We start from the raw sequence: 27,242 nt of genomic DNA on the forward strand, positions 1-27,242 counted from the left end.
ATTAGTTGATTTCTATATACCGTAGATCTTGTACTAGCAAATGTATTAAGCTTGTCACACAGGAGCAAGGCAAAATAGTGGTCTTGTTCAAAATAGGAATTGATTACAATACATTTACCCAACTTGCGTAGTACAAATGTAAATATTTAAAATTTTAAATAAGAAAAAAAAAAGAGTTGATGATAGAAAACCCTTTTGATTTATTGTAGTTTTGATTGAATAAGAATTTTATTAAATGCTTGTATGTAACTATGAGGGCTACATATATCATTATAAATTTATTTATTTATTATTTATATTTTTTTTGCTAACGTAGACCGTATGCATGAAATTTTAGCAACACAAATTACTACATGTGGTTGACCACACCATGTAGCCAACCATTATATGGTTTACTTCGTTAGTGTTATAAAGATTAGTCGATCAGTGTTACAGGGAGTTACTTTATCAGTGTTGTAGGCATTGGCAGATCTTGGCCAAAAATATTAAAGGGACTAGGATTTACGTTTCTTGGTTTCCTCTAGAGTTTTTCCACTGGGATGGTTTTCCAGTTTCCATTGCTAGTTTTTTTATTTTTAAGGTTTTTCTTCTCTTTTTCACCCCTTTCTTATGGAGTTATGGGTCTCAGTTGTAAATCTTTAAAAGAACTTCTACTACTTGTGTGTTCATGGCCGGCTCTTACGGTGTGCAGGGTGAGCTGTTGCCTAGGGCCCAAAATCTGATGGCCCCAAACTCTTGAATTTAACTATTTTGTTGCAAATATATTAAACTGCATGAATTTGGCATAGTGACAATACAACTATAATATATGTTTCTTGGTCTAGTGTGACTTTTTTCCCATTTTGTATATTGTGTATTTTTAATATAGAATATAAATAAATTAAAGAGCTTATATATCTCTAAATTGCACAGGGCCCCCATATTTATTAGGATAGCATGTGTGTGTTGTTTTCTTGGTCTAGCTATTTGTAAGGTGATAATTGAAAATTTAGGGTTTCATAATTTCCATAAGAATTTAGAATTTCACATGAGTAATTTCACTAAAACGATTACACATAAATGGATTTCAAGCCAAATAAGTGCTAACTCACACATTGCATTGCTTCAAATGAAATTTTTATAAAGGCAATTGTTATCAAATCTGCAATGTATTTAGTTTTAAGGTGTTATGCACTTGTGCTGAAATTTTTTATTTTTTAGGAATTATATGTTAGTGCCCTTTAGCTAAATTATATTAATGAAATAATTTTCTTCTTGTCAATAAAAAAAAAATCATCAACTAATTATTTACAATAATTTACACGAGGCAAACCTTGAAATGACCCAGATAAAAAGCCCCCCTTTAATTACAGAGATAACTCGATTACTGTTGTCATTGTTAGTTTGTTACTCAATCGGTGTTATAACTTATAAGTGTTATAGTAATGGAAGTTATTTGCCCAAATATGCTCCTCCAACATTCATTCAACTTCTTTCCCTCCTAAATCCCGAGGAAGCCCCACTTAATCTCTGGGATAAACAAAATTTGTTTATCACATAACATTTTGGTAAATAAATGAACAACTTTATCTAGTCATCATAAATATAGGACCCACTTTTATGGAAAAAGTTGTTGATTTATTTACAAAATTGTCATGTGATAAACAAATTTTGTGAATCTCAGAGATTAACTTGTATTTACCCCTAAACGCCTTCACAAAAACCCCCCACATTCACAATATCTCTCTCCAAATTTCCAAATTCACACAACAATGTCTTCAACAACAGACCCATCTCAATCCTTCACACCATACACCCTCAAACAAACCCTAACACCCCACAAACGCGCCATCTCCGCCGTCAAATTCTCCTCCGACGGCCGCTTCCTCGCCTCCTCCTCCGCCGACAAATCCGCCGTCGTCCACTCCCTCTCTTCCGACGACCCCCCTTTCTCCGCCGCCCAACACTTCATCGGCCACGATCAAGGCATCTCCGACGTCGCCTTCTCCTCCGACTCCCGCCTCCTCGCCACCGCCTCCGACGACAAATCCGTCAGACTCTGGGATGTCACCACCGGTCAGAATATCAAAACCCTTCTGGGTCATACCAATTACGTCTTTTGCCTCAATTTTAACCCTCAATCGAATATGCTTGTTTCTGGGTCTTTTGATGAGACTGTTAGGGTTTGGGATGTTAAGACTGGGAGGTGTTTGAAGGTTTTGCCTGCTCATTCTGATCCTGTTACTGCTGTTGATGTTAATCGAGAAGGTTCCTTGATTGTTTCCAGTAGTTATGATGGATTGTGTAGGGTTTGGGATACTAATACTGGCCATTGTGTCAAGACTTTGATTGATGATGAGAATCCTCCGGTGTCGTTCGTTAAGTTTTCGCCGAACGGGAAGTTTATTCTTGTGGGTACATTGGATAATAATCTGGTATGGAAATTGTTATTTGGTGTTATTAATTTGAATTTTGTAATTTGGTTATATGGGTTTGTTGATTTTTAGGTTGGTTTGCATTTTATGTGGTTCAATTGTGTTTTATAATAAGGTTAGGGATTAATTAATATTTTGGTTATGTGTGTGTTAGTTTTGATTGTTGAATTAGGATGCTTGTGATTGATTTAATTGGTGTGGTAATGTATTCTTGCCATTGGTATGATTTTGTGTGTGTGTGTGTTAGAGAGAGTTTGATTTTGTTGCTGTTTTGGATGATTGGTATGATAACTACTATTGGTTTATTTTTAGTTGTTTCAGTTTGAAAATAGTATGTTTGTGATTTTGTATCAGCCAAACAATCGTACGAAGTTATGAGCTAGAGATTTAAAGAGTTAGAATCAAGATGATAAGGAATTTGTAAGTAAAAAAATATAGAAAAGATTATGTTTTTGTCGAAGGGACTTTTCAAATCCATATATCATAGGTTTAAAATTCAGGGGTTTGGCCAAGCTTTTCTCTATTCATCAGTTGGGATCGAAGGTTGCAACTCACTTGTTTGGCCCAACTGTTGTCTGCCAAATTCAAATTGTACTGTTTTGGACTTATTGCGAGCCACAATTATCTTGAATAAGTAAGAGTTATGTCTTGGTTTGAGTGGTTATATTATCCCAAGGGGGGGTTGTGACTTGTGAGTCTTTATCTTTTTCTGGGGGTGGCTACATAGACTAGACCTGGTTATTGGGAGGGTTGGGGCGACTCGGAGCGGGTCAATAATGGGGCGGGTCATTCGTGGGTCAGTTGTAATTTTTAGAGGGTCGGGGCTGGGTCAGGGCCAAGAGGGTTAGGGGTGGTGGGTCAGGGTCTAAAGTAAAACTAAAACGGGTCATTAATGGGTAAAGAAGTCGTATATGGACTATGGACAGTATGGAGTATTCATTTGAATATTTCTTCTTTAGAATATAAAGTTCCATAATTGTTTCACAAAAATAAAATAAATAAATAATTCCATGATAATTCTAACAACAATATCCCTACACCAGTTCTATGCAAATCGTTTTAATAGCAAAAAATATACATTCATCAACTTATATTGTATTTGAGAGCTAATGATTTCTAAATCTAAATTTTTGAAGTTGGGAATTCAAAAAAAGTACTCAGATCTTTAAGATTATTAAGAAAGGAATCTTAAAGAAGGATTTTAGGTTTTGTAAAGCAATAGCAGGTGACGGATCTTTCGGCGCATCGATGAGATGACGACGACGAAGAATCTCCCGGCGAAGCAAAAGCATTGTAACTGTAAATCTTTATTAAAGAGAGAGGATAGAGGGAATGGAGGAGAGAGAACGTTCAACTTTTTTATTTATTTAGGTGGCCCTTTTAATGACCCTATATCTATTTTCATTTTTATAGGGTTGTTCACAAGAGCCCATTAATGACCCTTTTAAGAGAGACCCTACATGAGCCCTGTGCAGTTAGATAATTAGAGGGTCATAGCCCTTTTAATTTGGCCCGAACCTGGTGCCGATTGGACTACCCTGTACAATAACCAGGGCTAACAGAGACCAATGCAGTCAATGACGTCTCTGATTCTTATTGTCCAATAACCAGGGCTAACAGAGACCAAGGCAGTCAATAACGTCTCTGATTCTTATCGCAGTAGATAGAATCAAACATTTCTCGTATTTTGTGAATTTGTGTGCTTGGGACTTGGAGGCCCAGAAAACTGATAAGTTACATGGGTATGTCTTGGTTTGTTGTTTTTTCAATTTGTTTTGCTCTTTTTGCATGGTTAATGTATGACTTTTGAGGTCAGGATGTTGTTTTGGGATTGATTGATTTGTGTTGCTTGCTAGGATGGTAGTGGTTTAAATTTAGTTGCTTCATCTCACTGAATATAGTATGTGTTTGATTTTCTTTGCCCAGTTCTCTTTTATATAGTACCTTTGTGTGCTAGGATGGTAGGTTTCATTTCTAATTGGCCTGTTGAATTATGAAGTATCCCAATTTTATTGGAGATATTTGCTGTCTGATGATGGTGGGATTGGATTATGTTTGTCATTGCTTAATCGATGGCTTTTTTGAAACATTTTTGAGGGGAGCATTCATTGGTTCCCAGCATTTAATTTGAAGTTGTTATTGTAATTGAAACATGTTCTGATGGGAATAACTTAGTGTACCCCTCTGTGTGGACATGATTGAAATTATAAAGGACTTAAAACCTTGTGTAGATTGATTGTAATAATTCTCTTTAACACCTGGCTATTGATTTCAAGGAAGCAATTCAAACAACACAAAGCACAGATTTCTCAGTTGAGAGTTCAAATGTTTAAACACCAGAAAACTGTGTCTTATCATCTTTTCTGGAGATATATTCTGCTTTTCAGTAACCATTTGCTCACAAAGAAAAATTTAGCTCCAATGTGGTTGTATGCTCAGCGCCTCAGCCCCTGTCGATGAAATTATAAATTGAAATTCATAAGCGCAGTAAGCTTTATTTATCAATGTAGCATGAACTTTGGGACCTTTTTGATGTAAGTATAGTACTTGCCATCACTGTTGTTTGGTAACAAAATGCATTTATGGCTGCAAAGGAAAATCGCTTAGAGAAGCTTTTGCTATACCTGCACCATTAGGGTTGAGAGCATAGGCAACTGGGTTGATTTAAATTATAGTGTAATTAGGAAATCTTTATACATGTTAATATTGTGTCCTGATAGCTTATAAACTTCCGAAATTCTTGTTCAGTCCCAATCCTGTTGAAGGCTTATAACTATATACGTAGTAGTATTTTTGTTTATATCTTGAATGACTCCAAGTACTTCATGCCTCTGTAGCTGCTATTTTTTTAGTGCTATCCAAAATCCAACACAAAAATGCAGATTTCTATTTGTTGAGTATGCAGGAAAAATCTTTGCCTATCATTTATCTCAGGCCAGTGTTAAGTTTTTTATGTTCATCTTCATTTGTAATTGTTACTTAACTTTCATTAAGTATTTTACTGCCGTTTCTCAGCATATCTTTTGCTCTTACTGTTATTTGTTATTGTTATTTGTGAAAGCTGAACAGTAACAGTTACGTCATCCAGGAATGATGTAACATACAGTGTAGTAAGCAATTGTTGTGCTGATACTGTTGTAACTATCTTTTTGTAGATATTCTACTTTGATGTTTAAGTGACAATCCTATTGGGATTTATTGCGGTAATTTCTGTGTCCCATTCTCTTGCGATTTACGTGACTTAATATTGCATCTGCAGAGGCTGTGGAATTTTCAGAATGGAAAGTTTTTGAAGACATACACAGGACATGTAAATTCAAAGTACTGCATTTCAGCAGCATTTTCTACAACTAATGGAAAGTACGTTGTTAGTGGTTCCGAGGATAATTGTGTTTACTTGTGGGAACTTCAGTCAAGAAAAGTTGTCCAAAAATTAGAAGGTCATACCGACACAGTCATATCAGTTGCTTGCCACCCTACTGAAAATATGATTGCATCTTGTGCCCTTGAGAATGACAAGACTGTGAAGATATGGACACAAGGCAGAGGATGATTCTTTCTTTGCAGCGGAAGATTACTGGCATTACATCACACTTGGCGTTGTCGAGGAAGGTTTGAAGGCTGCTCGTATTAGGAGGGGCGGCTGGAAATTTCTTGATTTCTTCTGGCTCTTCACAGGCTTTTGGATGGCTGTATGTAATTGTAGCTTAGTGCTTATATGAGTTATATCTAATTGGACTTGGCACGACAATTGTCTATGCCCAACTTCCGTGGTCAATATTTTTCTTCTCTGAATCATTTTCTATGTATGAAACTATGAACAATATAGGAGTATTATTTTTGTAGATATTCTTGTTTGCTGTTTAGTGTGTTTTTTCCATGTATTCCGAAAAGGACGAGGAACAGGCAGTTTTTCCAAAGTGAGCCAATTTTGGCAAATATTAACCAAAATGGTTGCGTGGCAAAAGTATTTACCAAACTAAGCTTCCAGGCTAAAACGCTGTCTCGGCCAGCGTTTTATGCCTGGGTTTTTTTAAAAAAAAAAATCAACCTAAAAACGCTGTCTGGGACAGCGTCTTTGTTGTTGACCTTTTTTTAAAAAAATTTTGTAATTGCCTTTTATTTATAAAAATGTTTTTAAAAAACAAAAACAGTTATACCAAAGACGATGTCCTAGACAGCACTTTATGTACAAACTTCCTTGTACCTAAAACGCTGTCTCAGACAGCGTCTTATTTTCAACCTAAAACGCTGCCTGGGACAGCGTTTCTCTGCTGGTGTGCAAAACAGCAGCAGAATCAGCCTTTTGCCACTGATATGCCACTTTCTTCTGCCCCCACCCACCACCCCCTGCCATGATTCTTGCCACCACAATCCACCAACAACCCCCACCATCGACCACCATCTGCCACCACTTTTGACCTCCAACAACACTTCAACCAGCTCCACCACCAACCCCAACCATTCAACAACCGTCGATAACCACCCACCACAACCAACAACATTAAAACCACCATGAACAACCACATTAACCACCACGGGCCATCCTTTCTTCCCCATTTTCGACTATGGATTCCAAATGTCTGTTGTTTAATGTACATTAGCCCTGAAGGATCTATTTTGACTGACATAAATCCGATTTGGATAAATAAGCAAACAAAACTTCAAAACACAAACAGATTCATTCAACCAGCATGTCTTATATTGATAATGCAATCGTTATATACAGCATTCCAGGAAAAAAGGACAAAACAATGATACAATACGTTCACTACTCATCAATTTGGTGTAACCCTTCCCTAGCCTCACTGTCGTCCCTTCGTCTTGGACGACGCCGAGTGTAATGGTGAATGGTGGTGAATGGGTTCCGGCGCGGGGGGGGGGAGTGAGCTGGCTGGACGATGCGTCCTCCTGGGTTCTGAAGGGTGCAGAACTGTGGAAGATGTACTCCTCTGCCTCAGTGTGCGATGTAGGATCACCTCCACTGCTACTCTGGCCGGGGTCGAACCGCGAATGGATGGAGTGACCATCATCACCGTCCTGTTGTTGGATGAGATGACCATGACCATGTCTGCGTAAGGAAGTCGCGGACATATCTCGCATCCGCTGGACCTGGGCTCTGGTGGGTCCGTCTGTAAGGGTGAGGGACAGTGCATCATACATCGCCATCATATCCGCCGCGTGTAGTAATCATCGATCAGTCAAGTACATGATATTTAAAAAAGTTAAAAAATGAGGATGATAAGTATAGTAAAAGAAACTCACATATCCGCTAATGACGTCATGTGCCGGGTGGTAATGGGTGGACGGTGGTGTGTAGCTGGGGTTGATGAAACGGCGTGTGATAAGCCTGTACCACACCATGTACGGATCGTCATGATCCATAACGCCCTGCATGGGATAACCCTGAACGACATGACCCAACCGCTGCTCCCATAGCTGAAGATACTGCCAATGCTCCAGTGCCCAGTTTGTCTCCGTCTTTCCCCGACGGTCAATGTCGTGAAGGCGCACGACAGTGTCACAGTTCTAGGGAATAGGCTGCTGCAGTCCGAACTGTCGCATGACGCGGTCAGGTAGGTGACTCTCCACAACCTCGAAACAGATCAGGGGGACCCGGGCACGCCACTCTCCCTGATGCTCCAGTAGATGTGCAGGCATGACATCTACCAACTCCGGTACATACGGATCCCATGTGATCTGCAATAACACATCCTAAATAAGTTAGTCCACAATCAGTATACACAGTACCTAAATGATTACAAATGTCTTCAGAGTTTGTACCTGATCCTCAGTGAGTCGATCAAGGGCGTCTCGGTAGTATGGGAGACCCGTCGCCGCATGTGCCTGTGTGAGTCTGGGGACCATCCACCTGGGGCAACTGTTTAGGTAAGTATGTTTACAAAATGAAATCGTATATGGGAAAAAAAATGACAATTGTTACAAACCTGCAACCGTAAGCCTCATCAGCTGCAGGGCGAGGCGGAGCGATGTACGGCTCATACTGGTCATCCTGGTCCTGCTGCCCCGGACGATGTACAGCAGGCCTACCTAGTCTTCCTACGTGGATGTGCTCCCAAGCCCATAGCTTCAATAGAAAAACACAAAACTATGTTAAATATGACATTACTCATCGCATAATTCGCTTGTGATAATATACGTAGTATACCTGAAGCACAAACAGAGGTCCTCCAATCTCGAGCGCACCACTCCGTGAGGCTGGAAAGTTGGCGATACAACACCGCCAAAGAGGCACTACCCCAGCTGTATCCACGGATATGCTCCCAGTCGTGGTCTAACAGCTGTAGGTAAATAAGCTGCAAATGGCTCCCGCTCTTGTTGCCGAACAACACGCCGGATATGAGGAAGAACAAGTACGCTCGAGCGTATCTCTGTACTGTGGCGTCATCGGCGTCCGCAGGCAAGCCCTGGAAAGTATCTCGTAACCAGATCGTCCTCAAGGCGGAGCCCCTAACATCGTTGGGACCCGGCTGCACCCCGAGAGCCCGCACAACCAATCCAACGGGATCGACTAGAAATGATCCCGTCACTGCAGTCCCTGTACTGGAAGGCGCGTCAGTATTGCCACGTCCCGCAATGTCACAGTCGCCTCCCCAACTGGTAGGTGGAAGGAGTGCGTCTCCTGCCTCCATCTCTCCACTAACGCCGTGACAAGGTGTCGGTCGATCTCCCTGAATCCCAAGTGATGTACACCGCCAAAGCCAGCGTACGTCACGTACTCAAGGCAGCGATCATGGACAACCCAGGGGGTCCTGTAGTGCCTGCACTGTAATGGCTTCGCTACGTCACCCTGAAAACACAGGAGCATTTATAAGTAACAAAAGATAGTACATCAAAGAATCCAAAAACGTTAAAGATGAATCATTACCGTCAGGTTCCATACGTCGACGCTCCGATGGGTGTCCTGTAGTGTCAGGACAGAAGGGTCAACAGGTCCGGGTGTCCTATCCTGTACGTCCATGATATCTGTTCATTGAAAACGTTACACACCAAACACTAACACAATATATTGAATACTAATTTCGATTGAAAGGCATAAACAGGAAATCTCGAACATCCAACGTAAAAAATAAAATTCATCGAATTGAACACAATAACACATAATGTAGAAAATTATAATTGTTTCATCAAAATAACACCACTACATACTACTATATCAAATAACACATATGCACTTAGGTCCTATGTTGGTCTAGATGGACAAGTAGTGCGGTTGTGACCTTGCTGGTGACAACGGCTGCATTTGGTTGGGGGCCGGTTGCTGTCATCCATCTCATTGCGTATGCGCTTCGACTTTGGACGACCTTTTCCACGTATCATTGTGCCGTCCGGAATGAGTTTAGGGCCTACGTACTGTGCCCACTGTGCCCAGGTTGTCTCGCAGGGGATCGGCCAGAACTGTGGTGCATAGGTGTTCATGTAGGCGGCCGACTGCAACAGAGGGTCCACCCAAGGCCGTTCTGATAGTGAGTATGTAACACAGACTGCTAGCACATGAGAACATGGGAGGTGGAATATCTTCGGTTTGTTGCACGTACACGTTCTCAACTGCCAGTTCACCGTATGCTTGTGGCCTCCTTTATTACCAACTCTCTCTCCCCTCTCTGTTGTCACTTGGTAAATATGCAATCGCCGGTTATAGGCATCCACTCTATGATATCTGGCTTTAGCGGTGTTCTTCTCGAGGATGGCAGTGACCTTTGGGGGGTATGGAAGTCCCTGATCAGACCTAGCCTCAGAAGACTCCCTTCTCAAAGTGAAATACTTGTTAACTCTGTGGAAGGTTAACTCGACAAGGGACATAATCGGTAGAAACCGAGCTCCTTTCAGCACATTGTTGAATGTCTCCGAGAAGTTAGTAGTACATACACCATACCTGCGACCACTGTCGTGAAACAGAGACCACATAGGGAACGGGACTTGAGCAATGTACTCAATGGCCTTGGGACAGGCCTCACCGATGAAACACAGATCAGCTTGAAGTTTTCTTTCTTGCCTTTGGTACGCAGCGGCCTTGAACATGTCTCTCATGTCGTTACTTCGCACGTGAGTCTTCAAGTTAGAGGCTATGTGGCGGACACAAAACCTGTGATACGCTCGGGGCTGGGTGAATCCAACATTGGGATCATTCATTGCTGCAATGATCCCAGGATGCCGATCAGAAATAACACAAAGGCCACCCCGTTGCGTGACACGATCTCGAATACAACCTAGGAACCAAGACCAGCTGGAAGTGTTTTCCCCTTCAACCACCGCAAATGCAATAGGAAATACTTGGAAGCTTGCATCAACACTCGTAGCAACCAACAATGTTCCTTTATACTTCCCGTACAAGTGCGTCCCATCGATACAGATAACAGGCATACAATGTTTAAAGCCATCGATACAAGGACCGAAGGCCCAAAACACTCGTTCAAACACTTCCATGTTGCTGTAGTATACACCATCCACTAAAGCTTTGTGTTTCCATACGACACATGTTCCCGGGTTCGACCGTAGGAGTGCTTGCATGAAGTGGGGAAGTCTGCCATATGAACTCTCCCAATCCCCAAATATCTCAGCTATAGCTTTCTCCTTGGCATACCACGCTCGTCGATACGGGACATCGAAATGAAATTGCTTCGAGATCAGTTCCTGTATGAATTCCACTTTCAACGAAGGATCTTTCCGCACAAAGGACTTCACATACTCGGCTATTACGGACGAATCCAAGTGTGGGTGATCATTAGATAGTACTTCACTGATACATGTCTCCCGATGCGGGCCTTTGTACGTGACTATGGTAAAACCACGTGAGTGCTCACTCGATTTGGTACCCCGTAGCATCCAACCACATTTCTTCTTGCATCGCAGATGTAGGACACCATCATTCGAGGTCACTGTGGTGTAGAATTGATTCCTCTGAATAGAATACATCTTCACCATTTCTTGAAGCAGTTTCTTGCTCTCAAAATACATTCCCTTCTCAAATTCTCCCCCAGAAACAAAAGAGGTGTGGCTACCCGATTCGGCCCAATACTGATCAACTTCATAGTTCCCGGGTACCTCACTGAACCAAGGTATGGGAGTTCTAACCAACGGCTGACCATCTTCCACCTGTGTAGGTTCATCATCCCCCTCTCCGTTCTCGTCCTCATCATCCATTTCCGCATACACATCATACACCGACAATTCATTATTCACAACATCATCAAAATGATTTGGCTCTTCTCGAAACGGTGAACCATCATCACCTTGCATAGGAGAGTAGCTATGCAATTGCATCGGCGAAGATGCCACGGTGTTCGATGACGACGGAGCAGGCTGGCCGAACACTGTCACGCGTCCCCCCGCATGTACTGGTGAAGCTATATGAGAACTAAAAGGCAAGTGAAATTGGTCGTCCTGCATCATTCGAGTGAAAGAACCCATCCCATATGCATTCGATGGAATGTGGTTTGCGGGCTCTTGGAAGGACGCGGTGTTGTAATCAGAGACATATGTAGCTTGCTGTTATGCCCGAGTACTTTGTTGGGTACATATAGGCACTGTTTCTACATATATCTCATTGGGAAAACCCTTCATTCCTACCATGCTCCTCAAACCTTTCAAATGTCTGTTCGTAGAGACAGGTAACACTTGCACCCCATGACTAGTATCACACCTCATTTTAAGGTTCAGTTCAACAGTCATAGGGTTTGAACCAATGCAACTGTGAACCTCATTCATCAGATCAGTCACAATCATGTTCGGTTCAAGTGTTCTAAGGTCCATATTCCCTCCACTGTACTCCACATTTGATCCATTACACAAAATTTCACCTCCCCATCGACATAACAACGCTACATTTTGTCCAGCCATATTCTACATAACAACCAAAACACATTTTACGTAAAGCCGTTAAATCATCCCTAAATCACCACAATCAAACAAAAAAAATTTACATACTCTACAAATTAACTACTAAGAACCCCTAAATCACCATTATTACACAACAATGTAGGTAATTACAATTGTTCAAAACCTAATAATTATCAACCATTGTCAACAATTTTCAACAAAACCAACAACAACAATTCAACATTATCCAAACTATTATCAACACTAACAATATCAACACTAACAATATCAACACTATCATTATCAACACTAACAATTCAACAATTACCAACACTAATAATTCAACAATACCAATACTAACAATTCAACATTTTTAACACTAACAACTCAACCTCATCAACATTTTAACCCAATTCCAAAAAAATTAGAAATCACCAACATAAACCCTAGAATTTAAAACACAAAGAAAGTTGAATGAATACCTATTTCAGGGTGAGGGGAGTGTATAGTGGGCTACACGGAGGGCGACGGTGGAGGTGGCGGCGCTAGCGGCGGTCTATACGGAGGAGCACAAGTATGAGAGAGAGGGGGATTAAGTTAGAGTTTGGGAAAGAAGGGGTTTGAGAATGAAGGAGGAGGAAATGAAAGGATGAAATACACTGTTGGAGGGAAAAAAAAACGACAGAAACGCTGTCTCAGACAGCGTTTCATTAATAACCTTAAACGCTGTCTGAGACAGCGTTTATAGTTCCAGAGTTAAACGCTGTCTGGGACAACGTCTTTGGTATAACTGTTTTTGTTTTTTAAAAACATTTTTATAAATAAAAGGCAATTACAATTTTTTTTTTAAAAAGGTCAACAACAAAGACGCTGTCCCAGACAGCGTTTTTAGGTTGATTTTTTTTAAAAAAAAACCCAGGCATAAAACGCTGACCGAGACAGCGTTTTAGCCTGGAAGCTTAGTTTGGTAAATACTTTTGCCACACAACCATTTTGGTTAATATTTGCCAAAATTGGCTCACTTTGGAAAAACGTCCCGAGGAACAGGTGTTCCGTGTTCTTTGTTCAACTGTCATGACGGTTCTGACTTGAAAATTATGATCCAAATTAGAGAGTAGAAGTAAAGGAACAAGTTCATTTTGTACTTTTGCATTTGTAAGTTGCAAATCTTGCAATCAACCAAATCAACCCTAATATTTCAAGTATGTCATACCTTCCTTTCATATTCACTAGTTCACTACTAATAGAACTTACTATACTGCTATACATCCAAAGTTGATCTAAATAGCAGATAAGTTAGAGAAACTTAAACTGCCTTTATTTTATGGGATAATTTTGTAATGTGACATATAAAGTCCGAATATAAATACAAGCACTTCATATAAACTTAAGTCTTATCGATAGATTATGGACACTCGTTAGAAAAACCGTTACAAGTATTAAAAATGAATAAATACTCCGTAAATAAAAATTGTAGATCTAACGGCTGACAAAGCGTCACATTATTTCACAAAAGCCTCGTATATTTTTCATTTTTCCCTTTGAAGCTTATTACTCTTATTACGCTGCACCCATCTCCCTCCTCAGAGCGTACTCCGAGCTCTTCATTGAAGCGCCTTCCGATCTTTCTCTCCTCCATTATAGGAGCTTCTTAGGTACATTTTTTCCTTATTTATTTAATCATCGAATATCAGTTTCACAATCTAGGGTTTAGTTTCACACTGTTGTTAATTTAATTGTCAGTATAGTCGATTTAGGGTTCTTCTAAGATGGATTTTTGAACTTTTGATTAAAATTACTGAAGTTATGAATGATTAGAACGATCAATTTTGTTGTTATAAGTTTGCTATGTGCAATTTGGCGTTGATTTTCTTTAGCGAGACGAATTTTATGTGATTTTTCGAGCCTAATTTGATAATTGCGTCTAATTTGGTTGCAATTTTTGCGAATGTGTTGTATTTTATGAGCTTAATGCTAAATTCTTTATGAGGGTATTAGAAGATTTGGAACTTGAGCTGAGCTTGGGTTTTAAGGCTTGGTGAGCTCGAACCGAGCCCAATCAAATCTTATTGAGCTCGAGCTGAGACCGAATATTCGGGCTGCTTGTAATTTGTTTTTGAGATCAGTATATTGGCTGAAATGACAGTGAAATGCTATGCATAATTTTGTGATAAGCTGGGAATGCTTTACTTCTTCGTTTGTTGTTAGATAAGTTATTGCAGTTGTGGACTTGCCTTTTAGAATTTGGGTTATGGTTTTTGTTTCGAAAGGTTCCGTATAGTTTGGTGGGGATGCTATAAGGACTAGGTTTGTGTTGGGTTTTCTCATTGTAGTTTGAAAATGCATTGGATCAGTGATAATATATCAAAGAATCCCAAACCCATGGCGAAGTAATTCAATTATTGTGCTTAAGGAAATGAAACTTCGAGGCAAATATTCTTTGCATAGTTATTACTCCAACTTGTAGCTGCTCCATAGATAAAGGAAACCATATCATATAATCCATGAAACTTCATGGGGATAATGAAGGTGTCTGTGATGGCATTTTGATGTATTCACGAGGGAAATGTTTGATGGATTACGATAATAACCATTGCCCATACAAAGAAATAGAGTGACTTGAAATCAATTTCAATTAGATGATGATTAATAGTAGAGTTTAGAGGGCAAGTTGTCAAACCTTTGTCAATGATTCGTTTTTTTTAAATTGCTTGTGTATCCGTTTTCATACTTTGTAGCTATGGGTGCTAAAGAATTTACTATTGTACTGGTTGCATTTGATATATATGAAACTGAGTTTATTTGTTTCTGCTTAGGTTTTGAAACATAGTGAGGTATGTGATACTTGTTTTGAGCCACACATGTCTGGTTGTCTAGTCATTATAGCCTTTATTGGTGATTTGTATATTGTTTTGAAAACCTTGATATCATCTTATTCACATATTATTGCTATGATTTAATAGCGTTTTCTTGGAGGATGAGAAGGTTGGGAAAATGTGTGGGAAGGTCAAGTCCAGAGAGATTATGCTTTGTAATTTATATAATGGTTTTCATTCTGATGACAATGAAAGCTATTGTTGCCTACTTGCCTTTTTAACCAGGCAGTTTCTCTGTAGTACTTCCTTTGTTCTTTTATAATTGCAACTTGCTCCTTTTTGGGAAGTTGTTGGCCAATGAGTTTCTCTCTCTCTCTCCTCAACACTTGGAGCCCCTTTTTATCTCTCTCATCTCCTAATATATTTCGCATGCCCCTAAATTACCATTAAAAGAAAACGGAAGAAGTATTACCTTACGCTTATCTGGATTTTTATTAACATAGAGTAATGCTCTTGCCGTGTCTTGACTTCTTTTTGCAATTTATCAACAGAATACCATTCTATCTTGTGATTTGTTGAGACATTAATATACTTGGCTATTCTTGAGTGCAGAGAGAGCTAGAAGTTACTGATGGCTGCTAGAGTGCTCTCTCGAATAAAAAACAGCCCCCTTGTCAATACACTGAGGCAGGCTAGTTCTCCGTTTCGCAGCTCTTCAACTGTAACACAGGGCCAGCCATCTGCTACTCTTGGCTCATACAGCTCAGGATGGACCATTTCACCTTCTTCTCTGGGAACTACTTTGAAGAAATCCAGTGATCTTATTCCTGCAATGGGCTCTCTATGGGGATCAGTTATTGCTCAGCCACGATCTGGTTTTTCTTTGAGTGTTCCTAGGATGGCAGTATCTGTACGCTACAATTCTACATCAGGGATATACGCAAATGTAAGGAAGAGATTCAGCAAACAACGCAGAAATAGAGGTGAAATGAAGGGAGTTTCAGATAATGATCTTTCTTTTGGTAAGTATGCTCTTCAGGCACTTGAACCAGCTTGGATCACATCAAAACAAATTACAGCAGGGCAGCTAGCAATCAAAAGAAACATGCGTGGTGGAAAACTATTCATGCGCATATTTCCGCACAAACCGATTACTCTAAGACCTGCAGAAACACGTATGGGTCGTGGGAAAGGAAACATAGCACATTGGGTAGCTGGTGTTAGAGCCGGGAGAATAATTTATGAAATAAACGGAGTGCCAGAAAGTGTAGCACGCAAGGCAATCACGGTTGCAGCATCAAAATTCTCTGTGAGGACCAAATTTATCAAATCTACAACATAGTTACAAGTAGTGCTTCTCTTCCCCATTGTTTGGACCTTTTTCTACAGCATAGATACATCTCTTGTTTTTTTGAATATTTGCACTGTTTTTCTCTCAAGGAACTTGCTGGAGAATATTTTTAAAGGCTGGATTATGAGCTCCGTGTGATTGAAGGTAGAGAAACATGGCTTTTAAATGCTCAGTAAACTGCAGCCGAAAGGGTATTACAGATGATATCGGACTCTAACTAGCTAGTAGTTGAATTGAAATTCTTACTCTTAAGCTGTATTTGGTTGGGTGGAAAACATTTTCTGGAAAATAATACAAGTATGAACATTTTATCTTTAATCATCTCCCAGGTTTGTTTGGTCTTTCCAATTTCGTTTTTTGTGCTAAATTTTATCTTGTATTTCAAGATCTATTACTACACCAGTGTCCAGTGCATAAAATGCTTCCAGACTAGATTTATTAGAACTTAAATTCTTCCATATCCAAGTAGATTTTGATTACTTTGTGGTTTTTCCCAAATGAAAGGGGAACCTTGTATACCCGCCTGCACGATTCTCTTGACCATAATTTCCGATCAATACATATTAAGCTTGGCTAAAATAATTTATGGTAATGTTGTATGCGGGCTGCATATAAGCATTTAATATACTTCATTTTTTAAGCAGTAAGTTGGGAATTTATTAACTATTCACGAGTCTATTAGTGTAATAAATGTTTATTTATTGTTAATTTTTTTTATTTTAGTTTTTTATATGCAGTCCTTTTATATCTTTTTCCAATAATTTAAAGAACAAATATTGTAATAAAGAATCAATGTAATAAGGTTTAATCACAAAAAAAAAAAATAACACTATTTAATAATACAAGTATAAGTTTAGGATTACTACCTTTACTTCGTAATAATCGCAACAGTTTGACTTTTGCTCTATTTATATGCTTACTATAAACTATATTTAATATCAATAAACAAAAATTAAAAAAAACATATGTTGCCATATAAAATATTTTTAGCTTAGTGTTTATGTCTACTTTCATTAGTGCGATTATTATGAAACGAAGAAAGTATCCTACATTCCTACGAGGCTACGAGAATATCGTCGTAGACTCAGGTGGTGCGAAGTTGGCATAGATGGACTAAAACAATGAAACGTGAGACGTTACACTTAAATCTCATTTGGACGTGTATAAACAGACACAGAATAAAATTCAAGCCTTACGTGGAGGATGGAGAGACCTTCTTTCAGAAAATAATTTTAACAAATCAATTTCTTACTACACATTTTTCCAACACACTCAACTTTCTCTCTCTAAAAAAACTTACGAAGCGCCTTAAACCAAAAACCCCTCTTTTTATTTCTGATTTTTTCCTCAAGTTTCTCTCTCCTCAACTCCGCACACTTTCACTTACCCTTCCTTCCTCTCTCCATTTCTACCACCTAGAACTTTCTAACACTTCTCTAATTCTTCTTCTTCTGCCATTGCTAGGGATTTCGATTTTTCAAGGTTTGAATCTCGAATCACAATTTTATTTCATTTTAATCTTTGTTTTTGTAAGGTTTTTTTTGCTAATGCAAAGTATGTTTTACAATTATAATTGATTAGTTGATTTTTTTTCTGGAGAAATGAAAAATGGTGATTATATTGTTCGCAATTTGTTTGAGTTCGTTGCGATGATAGTGTTATAGCTAATTTATGTTGAAATTAGAACTGGAATTTTGTGGATTTCTTCTGAAAATGTGTGCGTTTGCTTTGTTGATCGTATTTTTTTCCGATTGAATTTGTTTTTTCGATGCTAATTTTGGTATATTATTGTTTATAATTATCTGACATTGATTTAGTAGGGTTTGAATGCTATATCATAATGTGGAAGTTTGATTTTGAGGTCAAATTTTAGTTATATAATGTTTATTGATGTTTGGAAATTAATTGTGAAAACTGTAGGAGATGTTGTGTTATTTTGATTTTTGAATGAATATTAGTTGGAGCTACCTAGCAATTAGGCAGTTGCATATATTTTTTTGAGCTACCTAGCAATTAGGCAGTTGCATATATTTTTTTGAAAATAAGTTTTTCTGTCTCGAGATTAGGCACCGAGAAGATACATGAAAAAATTGCACTATTCCATGCTTGATTTTAGGTTGGAATATGGGAGAGAGATTTGAGATTCATCCAGGACTGATTCGCAAAGTAACAAAACAAATTTATACCATAGCTCATAATGCAGAGTTTGGGTTGGATAGGGATAGTGCTAGAAGCCTAGAAACAAGATAGTGTTTTAATTAGTAGGTCAAAATGAGCTCTTCACTCTATGTAATGGAGTAATTCTATACTCTTCATGTTACTATTGTAACCCGTCAACTTTTGTACATAGTTGGCTCTTGGGAATTTTTTTGTGCCTTTTGCTTATTTAGTACTTCATAGTTTGTTGAGAATGTGTCATTCTAGTGGTTTCTTAATATGTTTATTGCTCAATCAAGCTTGTTTTTGTCTATTGATTTTATTCTTTTCACGAGTTTCATCAGGCGTTGGCACTCGCTAATGTTGCATGATTGGAGAATAATTCATCATCCCATGGGCATCAAGAAGTAGTGATCTAGGGGAGATTTAGATTAATTTTTTACTTTAAGGGAATTCCTCATGGCAACAAGAGCTATTTTGCGCCGGAGGAAAGCCCTTGCCAGTGCATGGACTCAACGCAATGGCTCTTTCCGTTGTTTTTCAAGTTTTGAGCAAGAGCAATCATCCCTTGTCCCTCATTCACAGAGTTGGGCTGCTGCTCTTCCTTCTATGGATATTGATTCAAGGAACGAGAGGGAATCAAATTCAGTAACCAAAGATAAATTGCAACTTTTTTCTTCTGCTGGGTATCTACACAATCATATTGCTCGGAGTTCAGCTTTGACATCAGTTAATGTACATCTCAACTATGGATCGCCTTTAGGAGCTGGCTGGCGGTCACAACTTTTGCGTTATTCTTCATCAGCAGCATCAGGTCAACCAGAGCTCCATAATAATAATGACAAAGATGAAGAAACAGCTGTCGCTCAATCAAAAGAACCTTCACCTGAAGAATGTGATCAAGCAGTTGAGGGTCTTAGCTCAGCTAAAGCTAAAGCCATAGCTAAGCAAATGCAAGAAAATCAAAAGAGTGCAAAAACAATAATGCAAAAGGTTTGGGCTACCCTTTTAGGGATTGGGCCTGCATTGAGGGCTGTTGCTTCAATGAGCAGGTAAAATTTTAAATCTTTCGTAGGCAAAATTATCTGCAAATATATTTATGTAGGTTTTCTGTTAATGTAGAGCGGATTGGGCTGTTAAGCTTCATCATTGGAAGGATGAATTTGTATCTGCTATGAAGCATTATTGGTTGGGCACAAAATTACTTTGGGCTGATGTTAGAATAAGCTTGAGGTTGCTATCGAAGCTTTCCAAGGGCAAGAGTCTATCAAGGAGAGAGAGACAACAACTCACCCGAACTACAGCTGATATCTTCAGGCTAGTTCCAGTTGCAGTTTTTATTATTGTACCATTCATGGAATTCTTACTGCCGGTATTTTTGAAATTATTTCCCAACATGCTGCCATCAACTTTCCAAGACAAGATGAAGGAACAGGTAATTTTAATTTGTTGTGGTGGCATTTTCTAGTAATGTCAACTGTTTGGTATTGTTGCAGACTTTGAACTGCATAGGGATCTTGCTATATTTCATGCTTTATACTTTGCATCTTTGTTTATTGATGCATTGTGGTAGTGTAGCTTTTTTTTTTTTTTTTATTGAATGTTTTGGAATACTGATAGCAATATCTTTGTGCTGTACTTATTCTCATGTTTCTACTTTCTAGCATATTAATTAATTGAATTTGATATTTGTAATTTATCCATACATACTTGTACTCTGCATTAGAACTGAAAATCCCGTGAAAAGTGAACTGGAAGTAAGTCATAGTAACACCTAGAACAGAAAAGTTCTACATTAAACTGTATTTTTATTCTACTGAAAATATGATTGGCAGTGGGTAGCTTTAATTTAGGATTCCCACTTTGTCTTTGCATATACCTTCTATGTTTTCCACCAAGAACTGCTGGTGCAGCGGATTTCCTTTTGTACCCTTCATTTAGCTGATGGGGAGGGTTGTGAGCTGCTGTGTGGTGCTTGTTGTCTACCATTTAATGTAAATTGGAATTTAACATTATGTCTATGCTCTCATATCTTCTAGCTTTTTTACAGGAGAAACTGAAAAGGAAGCTAAATGCTAGAATTGAGTATGCCAAGTTTCTTCAGGATACAGTGAAAGAAATGGCAAAGGAAATAAAAAATTCTCGTAGTGGAGACATTAAACAGACAGCAGAAGATCTTGATGAATTTGTGAACAAAGTAACGATATTATCATTGTCTCATCTTGTAAGATATATCTTCACATCTACTTTTATTTTCCATAATTAAATCATAATATTTACAGGTTAGGAGGGGTGAAGATGTCTCCAATGAAGAAATCCTGAATTTTGCCAAGTTGTTTAATGATGAATTGACTCTTGACAACATTAGCAGGTTCGTGGTGTTTTCTTTTTTACCGGATCATAGATGACCTGTTTTATATGTTGAAACCAGGTCGTCTGTTTTCCTTACTTTGTTGCTTTAGTGAAGTTGGTTTCTTTGTGACAGGCCTCGATTGGTAAATATGTGCAAATATATGGGTATCAGGCCATTTGGGACTGATGCATATTTACGTTTTATGCTTCGAGACAAGCTTCGGAAGTAAGTTACCAATTCTTATATATTAATACGTTATACTTGTTTGGTTAGGTGTATTTCTTATGATTATATTATGTGTAACTATTAGCTGGGGGAGGGGGCATGGCATTGAAGAAACATACTGCGTATATTTCGCTTTAAATCAGTGTTGATTGAGTCTATAGAGTGCTGTTAGTTTTATACCTTTTAAGTAGCAAGATACTGCTGGTATCTGACTTATGATCTTGGATGAATTATATGCTACTTTTTGTTACCCTGTTTAATAGTTTTATTGAGTGGGTAAGGCAATCTTGTCTTTTTGTATATGGGGTAGAAGAAAGTAGACACAAAAATTGTGGGAACTGCGTTACTTGATAGGTAGTGGAGCAATATTTTAGGGACGGAGGGAGTACTTGCTTTGTAAATCATCAAATAGTAATACCATAACACCTGGGGGGTGAATTTCTGGTGAGGCCTTGATTAGTTAGGTAATATACATGCTCTGTGTCACTTTCACTGCCCTATTGATTAAAAATCACACTTGATGTTCTTTATCTCTGGGCTACAATGGACAAATAAATGGGCTTATCATTCTTTAATCTTCTCATTTATTTTGAAGTAGCAAAATTCTTGTACTGTGCTCCGTAAAATTTGGATGTGAATGTCTAATGAAAAACAGCTTCTTTTTTTTTCAATAATATGTTGTAAGGTTGCACTCTTTAGCAAAAGCCTATTTAAAGGTATTGAGATAAGGTTGATGTGATTATATCATATTTTAGTCAAGTTATGCATCTATTGTATAGGGTATTTTGCATTTAAATTCTACTATTGGAACATCCTTAAATAAAAATTACGTAGTAGGACAGTTGTAAACTTGTAATAACACAGGACCTGTAGATTTCTTAAAATTTATTTCCAAAGTTGTTCAATACATTAATATATTGAATCTAAACTTTGCAGAAAAGTTAAATATAATTTTTATGTGTTGGTTTATGGGACTAGATTTTTCTTGGTCATAATTATGTTGATATTTTGCTTCAACCTTCCACCATTCCTCAAACTATACCTTGGGGGGTGTTGTGGGGGGGGGGGGGGGGGTTTGGCTTTTGTTTAAAAAACATGAAATTCCCTATAAATTCCAACAATAATAATAATAATTATTATTATTTTATATTTTGGTTGGTTGAACCTTTTGTGCCCTGCTGTCATTAGCTTATGTCTTGCTTAGTGTCACATTCTGAATCTATTTTCTGATTTGTACTGCTATGAATTAGCATTTTTGGAAAAGCGTATTAGATAATGCAATATATATATGTTAGTGAGTGAAATAGAGGATTAATGCTATGAATAAGAGAAGAATAGGGAGAGATTGTTATAAAGAATACTATTTAAAGTTTTTTTTTTATTCTTTTTATACAGTTTGGGAGAGAAAAAGCATCTCGAAAGCTTGTATTACTCTTTATTTTTAGCTTTTAATGCAAATTTCTATCAAAATTCTTCAGAATTTCTGCAGAAATTTCCAGTTCATAACATGTACTCATTTGGCTCTTAGATTTTTGTTTTCTGAATTTGTCTCATTTAAGTGAATTCATGGACTTGACTAACTTGGGCTAAATGCTTCCATGAATTTTTTAGTTGGTTGTGTGTGTTTAAATTCGTTGTCCATTTTAAATGATTAAATAATGTTGGTGTTTCATTATTGAGTTTTGCACTATGATAGTGGACACTAACTATTTTCTTTTGGAAGGATTAAAGAGGATGATAAGATGATACAAGCCGAGGGTGTTGAGTCACTTTCAGAGGCAGAGCTTCGTCAAGCATGTAGAGATAGAGGTTTACTTGGTTTGCTTTCTGTTGAAGAGATGCGTCAACAGGTTTGCTCACAGTGCTCTACCAAATTTATTTTTGACTTTTAAGTGGATGATGCACTACTTGTGTTGATCTTTGTTTTAATCTAACCATTATTTATGGTTGCAGTAAATTTGTGCCTTCGTGAGTGAAATGATGTAATTTTGAACCCATACAAATTGCTAATCTTATGATTTAGAATAATTTGTGCTTGTCAACTAATTTTACCATGGTGGTTCTCGGCTATCTATAGTACCTGATTCTGGTCAATGTTCATTCATTCAAGTTTTCATGTATGTGCAGCTGCGTGATTGGTTGGACTTATCTCTCAATCACTCTGTTCCGTCATCTCTTCTTATTCTTTCCAGGTAGGCAGTGTTTTTCTTGGAAATTCTTCTGGTTTATAAGGAATTTCATCACTTGATGTTTGTTTATTATATATTAAATAAAGCTTATTAGTGCTAGTTCCCAACTTTGTGCGCTGATCTACACTTCTTTTGGCAGAGCCTTCAATGTGTCTGGAACAATCAAGCCTGAGGAAGCCGTGGAGTTTGCTATTTCCTCTTTGCCAGATGAGGTTGTTGATACCATTGGAGCAACATCTTTGCCTTCTGAGGATGCAGTTTCAGAAAGGAGGAGAAAGTTAGAGTTCCTTGAAATGCAGGAAGAAATGATCAAGGTTTTAGTCCCTTTTACTCCGAACGTATTAGGTTTTAAAATGCTAAATTTTACTGGCTGCTCATTCCTTTTTCTAACCTTCTGAACACCATGTAAAGCATTCCCTATGCTCTCTCCTTTAGGCTAAAACCTGCTTCACTTGTCTGAGGATAAATATATTAAAGTTTATTCGAGTATTGGGTTTCAGACTTCAATAAACTTATGTTCTAACTGACCAAATTGTAGGAAGAGGAGGAGAAAATGAAAGCAGAAGAAGAAAAGGCGAAACTTAAGGAGTCTACTGTTAGTGAAAAGGATGTTGCCTTGGAAGAGATGGTGGATGCAACTAACAGGCAAGCACAAGATTACGAAAAGGCTGCATTGTCAGATAAAGACGATCAGCTTTGTGAGCTCAGTCGTGCATTGGCTGTTCTGGCTTCCGCATCAGTAAGAAATATTTTGGTGCTAGATGTATTACAACAAAGCGTTGTATTGTTGTATGTTACTAATTTTTGCTATATTTTACTTTCGTTAGTCAGTGAGCAGGGAACGGGAGGAATTCTTGAGACTTGTGAATAAGGAGGTAAGTGAACAGTTGGAACTAGTTTCTTCAAACTAACTTTTCCACCACTTTAGGACGCAGGATTTATGTCTCTAATTCTCTTTTCCAGATAGAGTTATACAATACTATGGTGGACAAGGAGGGCAAAGAGGGGGAAGCTGAAGCTAAGGAGGCATACAAAGCTGCCCGGGAGGGTGATGAAGAAGAGTTAGATACTGCTCAAGTTTCTTCAGCACTGATAAACAAGGTCTGCACGAGTTTTTATTTTTCTGATCCAGATTCTCTTAAACTAGATGATATTATTCCATTGGCTGATGCATCTGTAATTCTGTTTATTTCCTGTACCTATTGAATTACTGGAATTCTTTTATTTTGCTGTATCAGGTGGATGCTATTCTTCAAAAACTTGAAAAAGAAATTGATGATGTGGATGAGAAGATTGGTGGTGAATGGCGATTGCTTGATAGGTATGCTATTGAGATTATTATCTGGCAGGTTTTAGTTAGATTTTTATTAGCCTGTGGAGATCTTGGAGTACATAACTATGTTTTTATATGGATTGTGGCTCTCAAGCTAGAACAATGACGAATTGTTTTGACATGTGGCTGACATTCATCCGTGTTTTACTCTTGATGTTATGATATCTGGCAATAATAACGACCCCTAAATCATGGACTTGCTATATAGAGAATTCCCACCTCCTGGCCCCCTCCTGGTTTTAGGAACCAAGGGCATTATTAACTGCAAATCTCTTGTGTAAACATTGTTGAATGATTGAGCTAGCCAATGATGAAATTATCTAAATATGGACTTGATCTATATCGAGATTTCCCACCTACTGGCCCCCTCTCCCCCGGCTAGAAACCAAGGGCTTAATTGCAAATCCCTTGTGTAACTTTGTATACATTGTTAAATAATTGGACTAAGTAATGTACTTGTGATATGCTGTTATTCTAAGCTAGGCAAATTCCAGCCTTAATTTTTTTGGGTATTTTATTTGTATGACTGTAGTTGAGGTCTTGAGAATATTGAGTCAGAAATTCTTCTGCATTAGTGAGGTGGAACTAGTTAAGGCACTGATATAATGAGGCCGTAGTGTTGTTTCACATGTTTGACTCTCGTGCACGGACTATTATATTTCTTTATATTTTCTTTATGTGTAATCTTGCTCTTGTATTATATGACCTTTAGTTTAACTGCTGCATAATAGAGACAATGCTGATATTAGACCTGTTTCTTGACATCTAGGGATTACGATGGGAAGGTGACTCCAGAGGAAGTAGCTTCTGCTGCTGCATATCTGAAAAACAAAATTGACAAAGATGGTATCCAAGAGCTCATCAGCAAGCTGTCAAAAGACAGAGGTTCGTTTAATACACTCCCTCCGTCTCTAAATCTAAAGTTCTAAACTACATATCTGTTTCAAACTATCTGAATAGTACGTAGTATATCACTTTCTAAAATGAGAGTGTAATTTTTAAACCTACCTAAATTATCCTATACCGTTCTATATTATTATGTTATATATTTTGAAGTTTTTTATAATGAAGGCTAGCTGTAGTATATTTACTTCTAAGTTTTTAAATAGCCTAAAATCAATTGCAGCCCCTATTATTTAGAATGAAGTGTGATATTCTTAACATATACTTCGTATAAGCTAGGAGTAGGGATCGATTTTCTTTCCTAGCATGAAAGTGTTATTAGTTGTCATGTATGAGTGCTCTTAGATCTCTATTAATTTGGCACTAACATTTATTGTACTAGAAGACATCTTTAAGTTGGTCTGACCCAGTTCTTTTGCTTTACTGATTCTGTGTGATTGTTTTTATCAGAGGGGAAGATACTTGTTGAAGACATTGTTAGGCTAGGCAGTCAGAAGCATGGTGAGGAAGCTGAATCTGAAAGATGAATAGATTCAAGATTTATCCACTTGGATTTTTTAGAGGTCATTGTCCGACCTGGTCTTGAGTAGTGCCAAGACACTGGCATAAACTACACAAGTTTTGAGAAAACAATTTTCGAGTTGGTGACAATGGTGCCTAATTTTTTTGCTTAGGCCACCTTCTCTGCCGTCATAATTCAGTTACCTTGTAGGTACATTACTAAAGATGATAATTTGCTGCTACAGTGCATATTAATACAAAGGAAATGTTATATGTGCATATATATTTGATTACACGTCTATATCAAAGGAATGGCGAGTGTAACGGTGTGCAAGTAATAAGACTGATTTTTTACGTCCTAGTAGTATTTCTGTATTTGGCAGTCATAAAATTCTGATTTGCAGGTTACTAACTTACTATTATGTTTCGACTATAGGATTTCAGAGCAATATGACACCCATCTTGTATAAAACTTGTAAATTGGATCGTATGAGTACGAACATTGACCACATGACCGATTGTATTGTTAAGAAGAGGTTGCTAGTTGCTAGTTTGCTACCAACTGCTGATGTGCAATACACTTTGCAATGAAGTGTTAAAATGACCACGCATAGTGCTTGTCTATACAACTATACGCGGCGGTTGCATGTTCGGTTCAGCAGGAAATTTATTTGTTGAGTTATCTAGTTTATGTAGTTCAGTGTTAAAAAATGATGATGGGATGCTAGTCTAAAATTCTTGGGGGTGATTTTTGACTATCTAATACATGGAATTAAGCCCTGTTTACAAAATCTGAAGGATCTTCTTGTGGCAAATTATTGGTGTCATTATTAGAAAATTAGATGCGTTATATTATTGGGCTGAAGGAATACAATATAGAGGACAATATACTCTGAAAGTCTGAATGAGTGAAGAGTGATGTCTTTGCTTAAAATCTTAATTGTATTATGATGTTAAATATATGTCCACGCAAATAGGTCCACCATCTATGTTGGGTTGGTCCAACAATGATGTCCAAATCAAATTGTTGAATGATATGAAGAGTTTACAATAGACTGTTTAATTGTGTTTTATATCACACGTGAAAAAATGGCATGAAAAACTACTATTTTGGCCTTTTGGGTGTGTTTTATTTAGGGATGGCAACGGGTCGGATCTGA

The 27,242-nt window shown here is 38.0% G+C and overlaps 3 protein-coding genes across 3 annotated transcripts; all 3 read left to right on the forward strand.

The window, feature by feature from the left end:
* Positions 1-1,698: 1,698 nt before the first annotated feature.
* Positions 1,699-6,263, forward strand: LOC110701041 (COMPASS-like H3K4 histone methylase component WDR5A). Its single transcript, XM_021878626.1, has 2 exons — positions 1,699-2,414; positions 5,674-6,263. Exons 1-2 carry the CDS (start codon positions 1,752-1,754, stop codon positions 5,965-5,967), a joined length of 957 nt encoding a protein of 318 aa, XP_021734318.1. The 5' UTR covers positions 1,699-1,751; the 3' UTR covers positions 5,968-6,263.
* A 7,502-nt stretch (positions 6,264-13,765) lies between these two features.
* Positions 13,766-16,742, forward strand: LOC110701042 (50S ribosomal protein L16, chloroplastic-like). Its single transcript, XM_021878627.1, has 3 exons — positions 13,766-13,909; positions 15,683-16,418; positions 16,511-16,742. The coding sequence occupies exon 2, from the start codon at positions 15,702-15,704 to the stop codon at positions 16,410-16,412; it is 711 nt and encodes a 236-aa protein (XP_021734319.1). The 5' UTR covers positions 13,766-13,909; positions 15,683-15,701; the 3' UTR covers positions 16,413-16,418; positions 16,511-16,742.
* A 914-nt stretch (positions 16,743-17,656) lies between these two features.
* LOC110701043 (mitochondrial proton/calcium exchanger protein-like) lies at positions 17,657-26,375 on the forward strand. The gene is made up of 15 exons (XM_021878628.1): positions 17,657-17,903; positions 18,923-19,630; positions 19,701-20,013; positions 20,629-20,775; positions 20,861-20,949; positions 21,064-21,156; positions 22,880-23,006; positions 23,284-23,348; positions 23,485-23,659; positions 23,884-24,084; positions 24,173-24,220; positions 24,309-24,446; positions 24,584-24,666; positions 25,448-25,563; positions 26,032-26,375. Exons 2-15 carry the CDS (start codon positions 19,038-19,040, stop codon positions 26,106-26,108), a joined length of 2,265 nt encoding a protein of 754 aa, XP_021734320.1. The 5' UTR covers positions 17,657-17,903; positions 18,923-19,037; the 3' UTR covers positions 26,109-26,375.
* The last annotated feature ends 867 nt before the right edge of the window (positions 26,376-27,242 follow it).

This window comes from Chenopodium quinoa, unplaced genomic scaffold (genome assembly GCF_001683475.1).
Source record: "Chenopodium quinoa cultivar QQ74 unplaced genomic scaffold, ASM168347v1, whole genome shotgun sequence".
Lineage (NCBI taxonomy): Eukaryota > Viridiplantae > Streptophyta > Magnoliopsida > Caryophyllales > Amaranthaceae > Chenopodium > Chenopodium quinoa.

Bases quoted from the DNA above. Each gene is read 5' to 3' on its own strand.
- LOC110701041 (XM_021878626.1), top strand. From the start codon at position 1,752: ATGTCTTCAACAACAGACCCATCTCAATCCTTCACACCATACACCCTC. The intron at 2,415-5,673 runs GTATGGAAATTG...TTGCATCTGCAG, and splicing joins GTACATTGGATAATAATCTG to AGGCTGTGGAATTTTCAGAA.
- LOC110701042 (XM_021878627.1), top strand. From the start codon at position 15,702: ATGGCTGCTAGAGTGCTCTCTCGAATAAAAAACAGCCCCCTTGTCAAT.
- LOC110701043 (XM_021878628.1), top strand. From the start codon at position 19,038: ATGGCAACAAGAGCTATTTTGCGCCGGAGGAAAGCCCTTGCCAGTGCA. The intron at 19,631-19,700 runs GTAAAATTTTAA...CTGTTAATGTAG, and splicing joins GCTGTTGCTTCAATGAGCAG to AGCGGATTGGGCTGTTAAGC. The intron at 24,221-24,308 runs GTAAGTGAACAG...TCTCTTTTCCAG, and splicing joins TGAGACTTGTGAATAAGGAG to ATAGAGTTATACAATACTAT.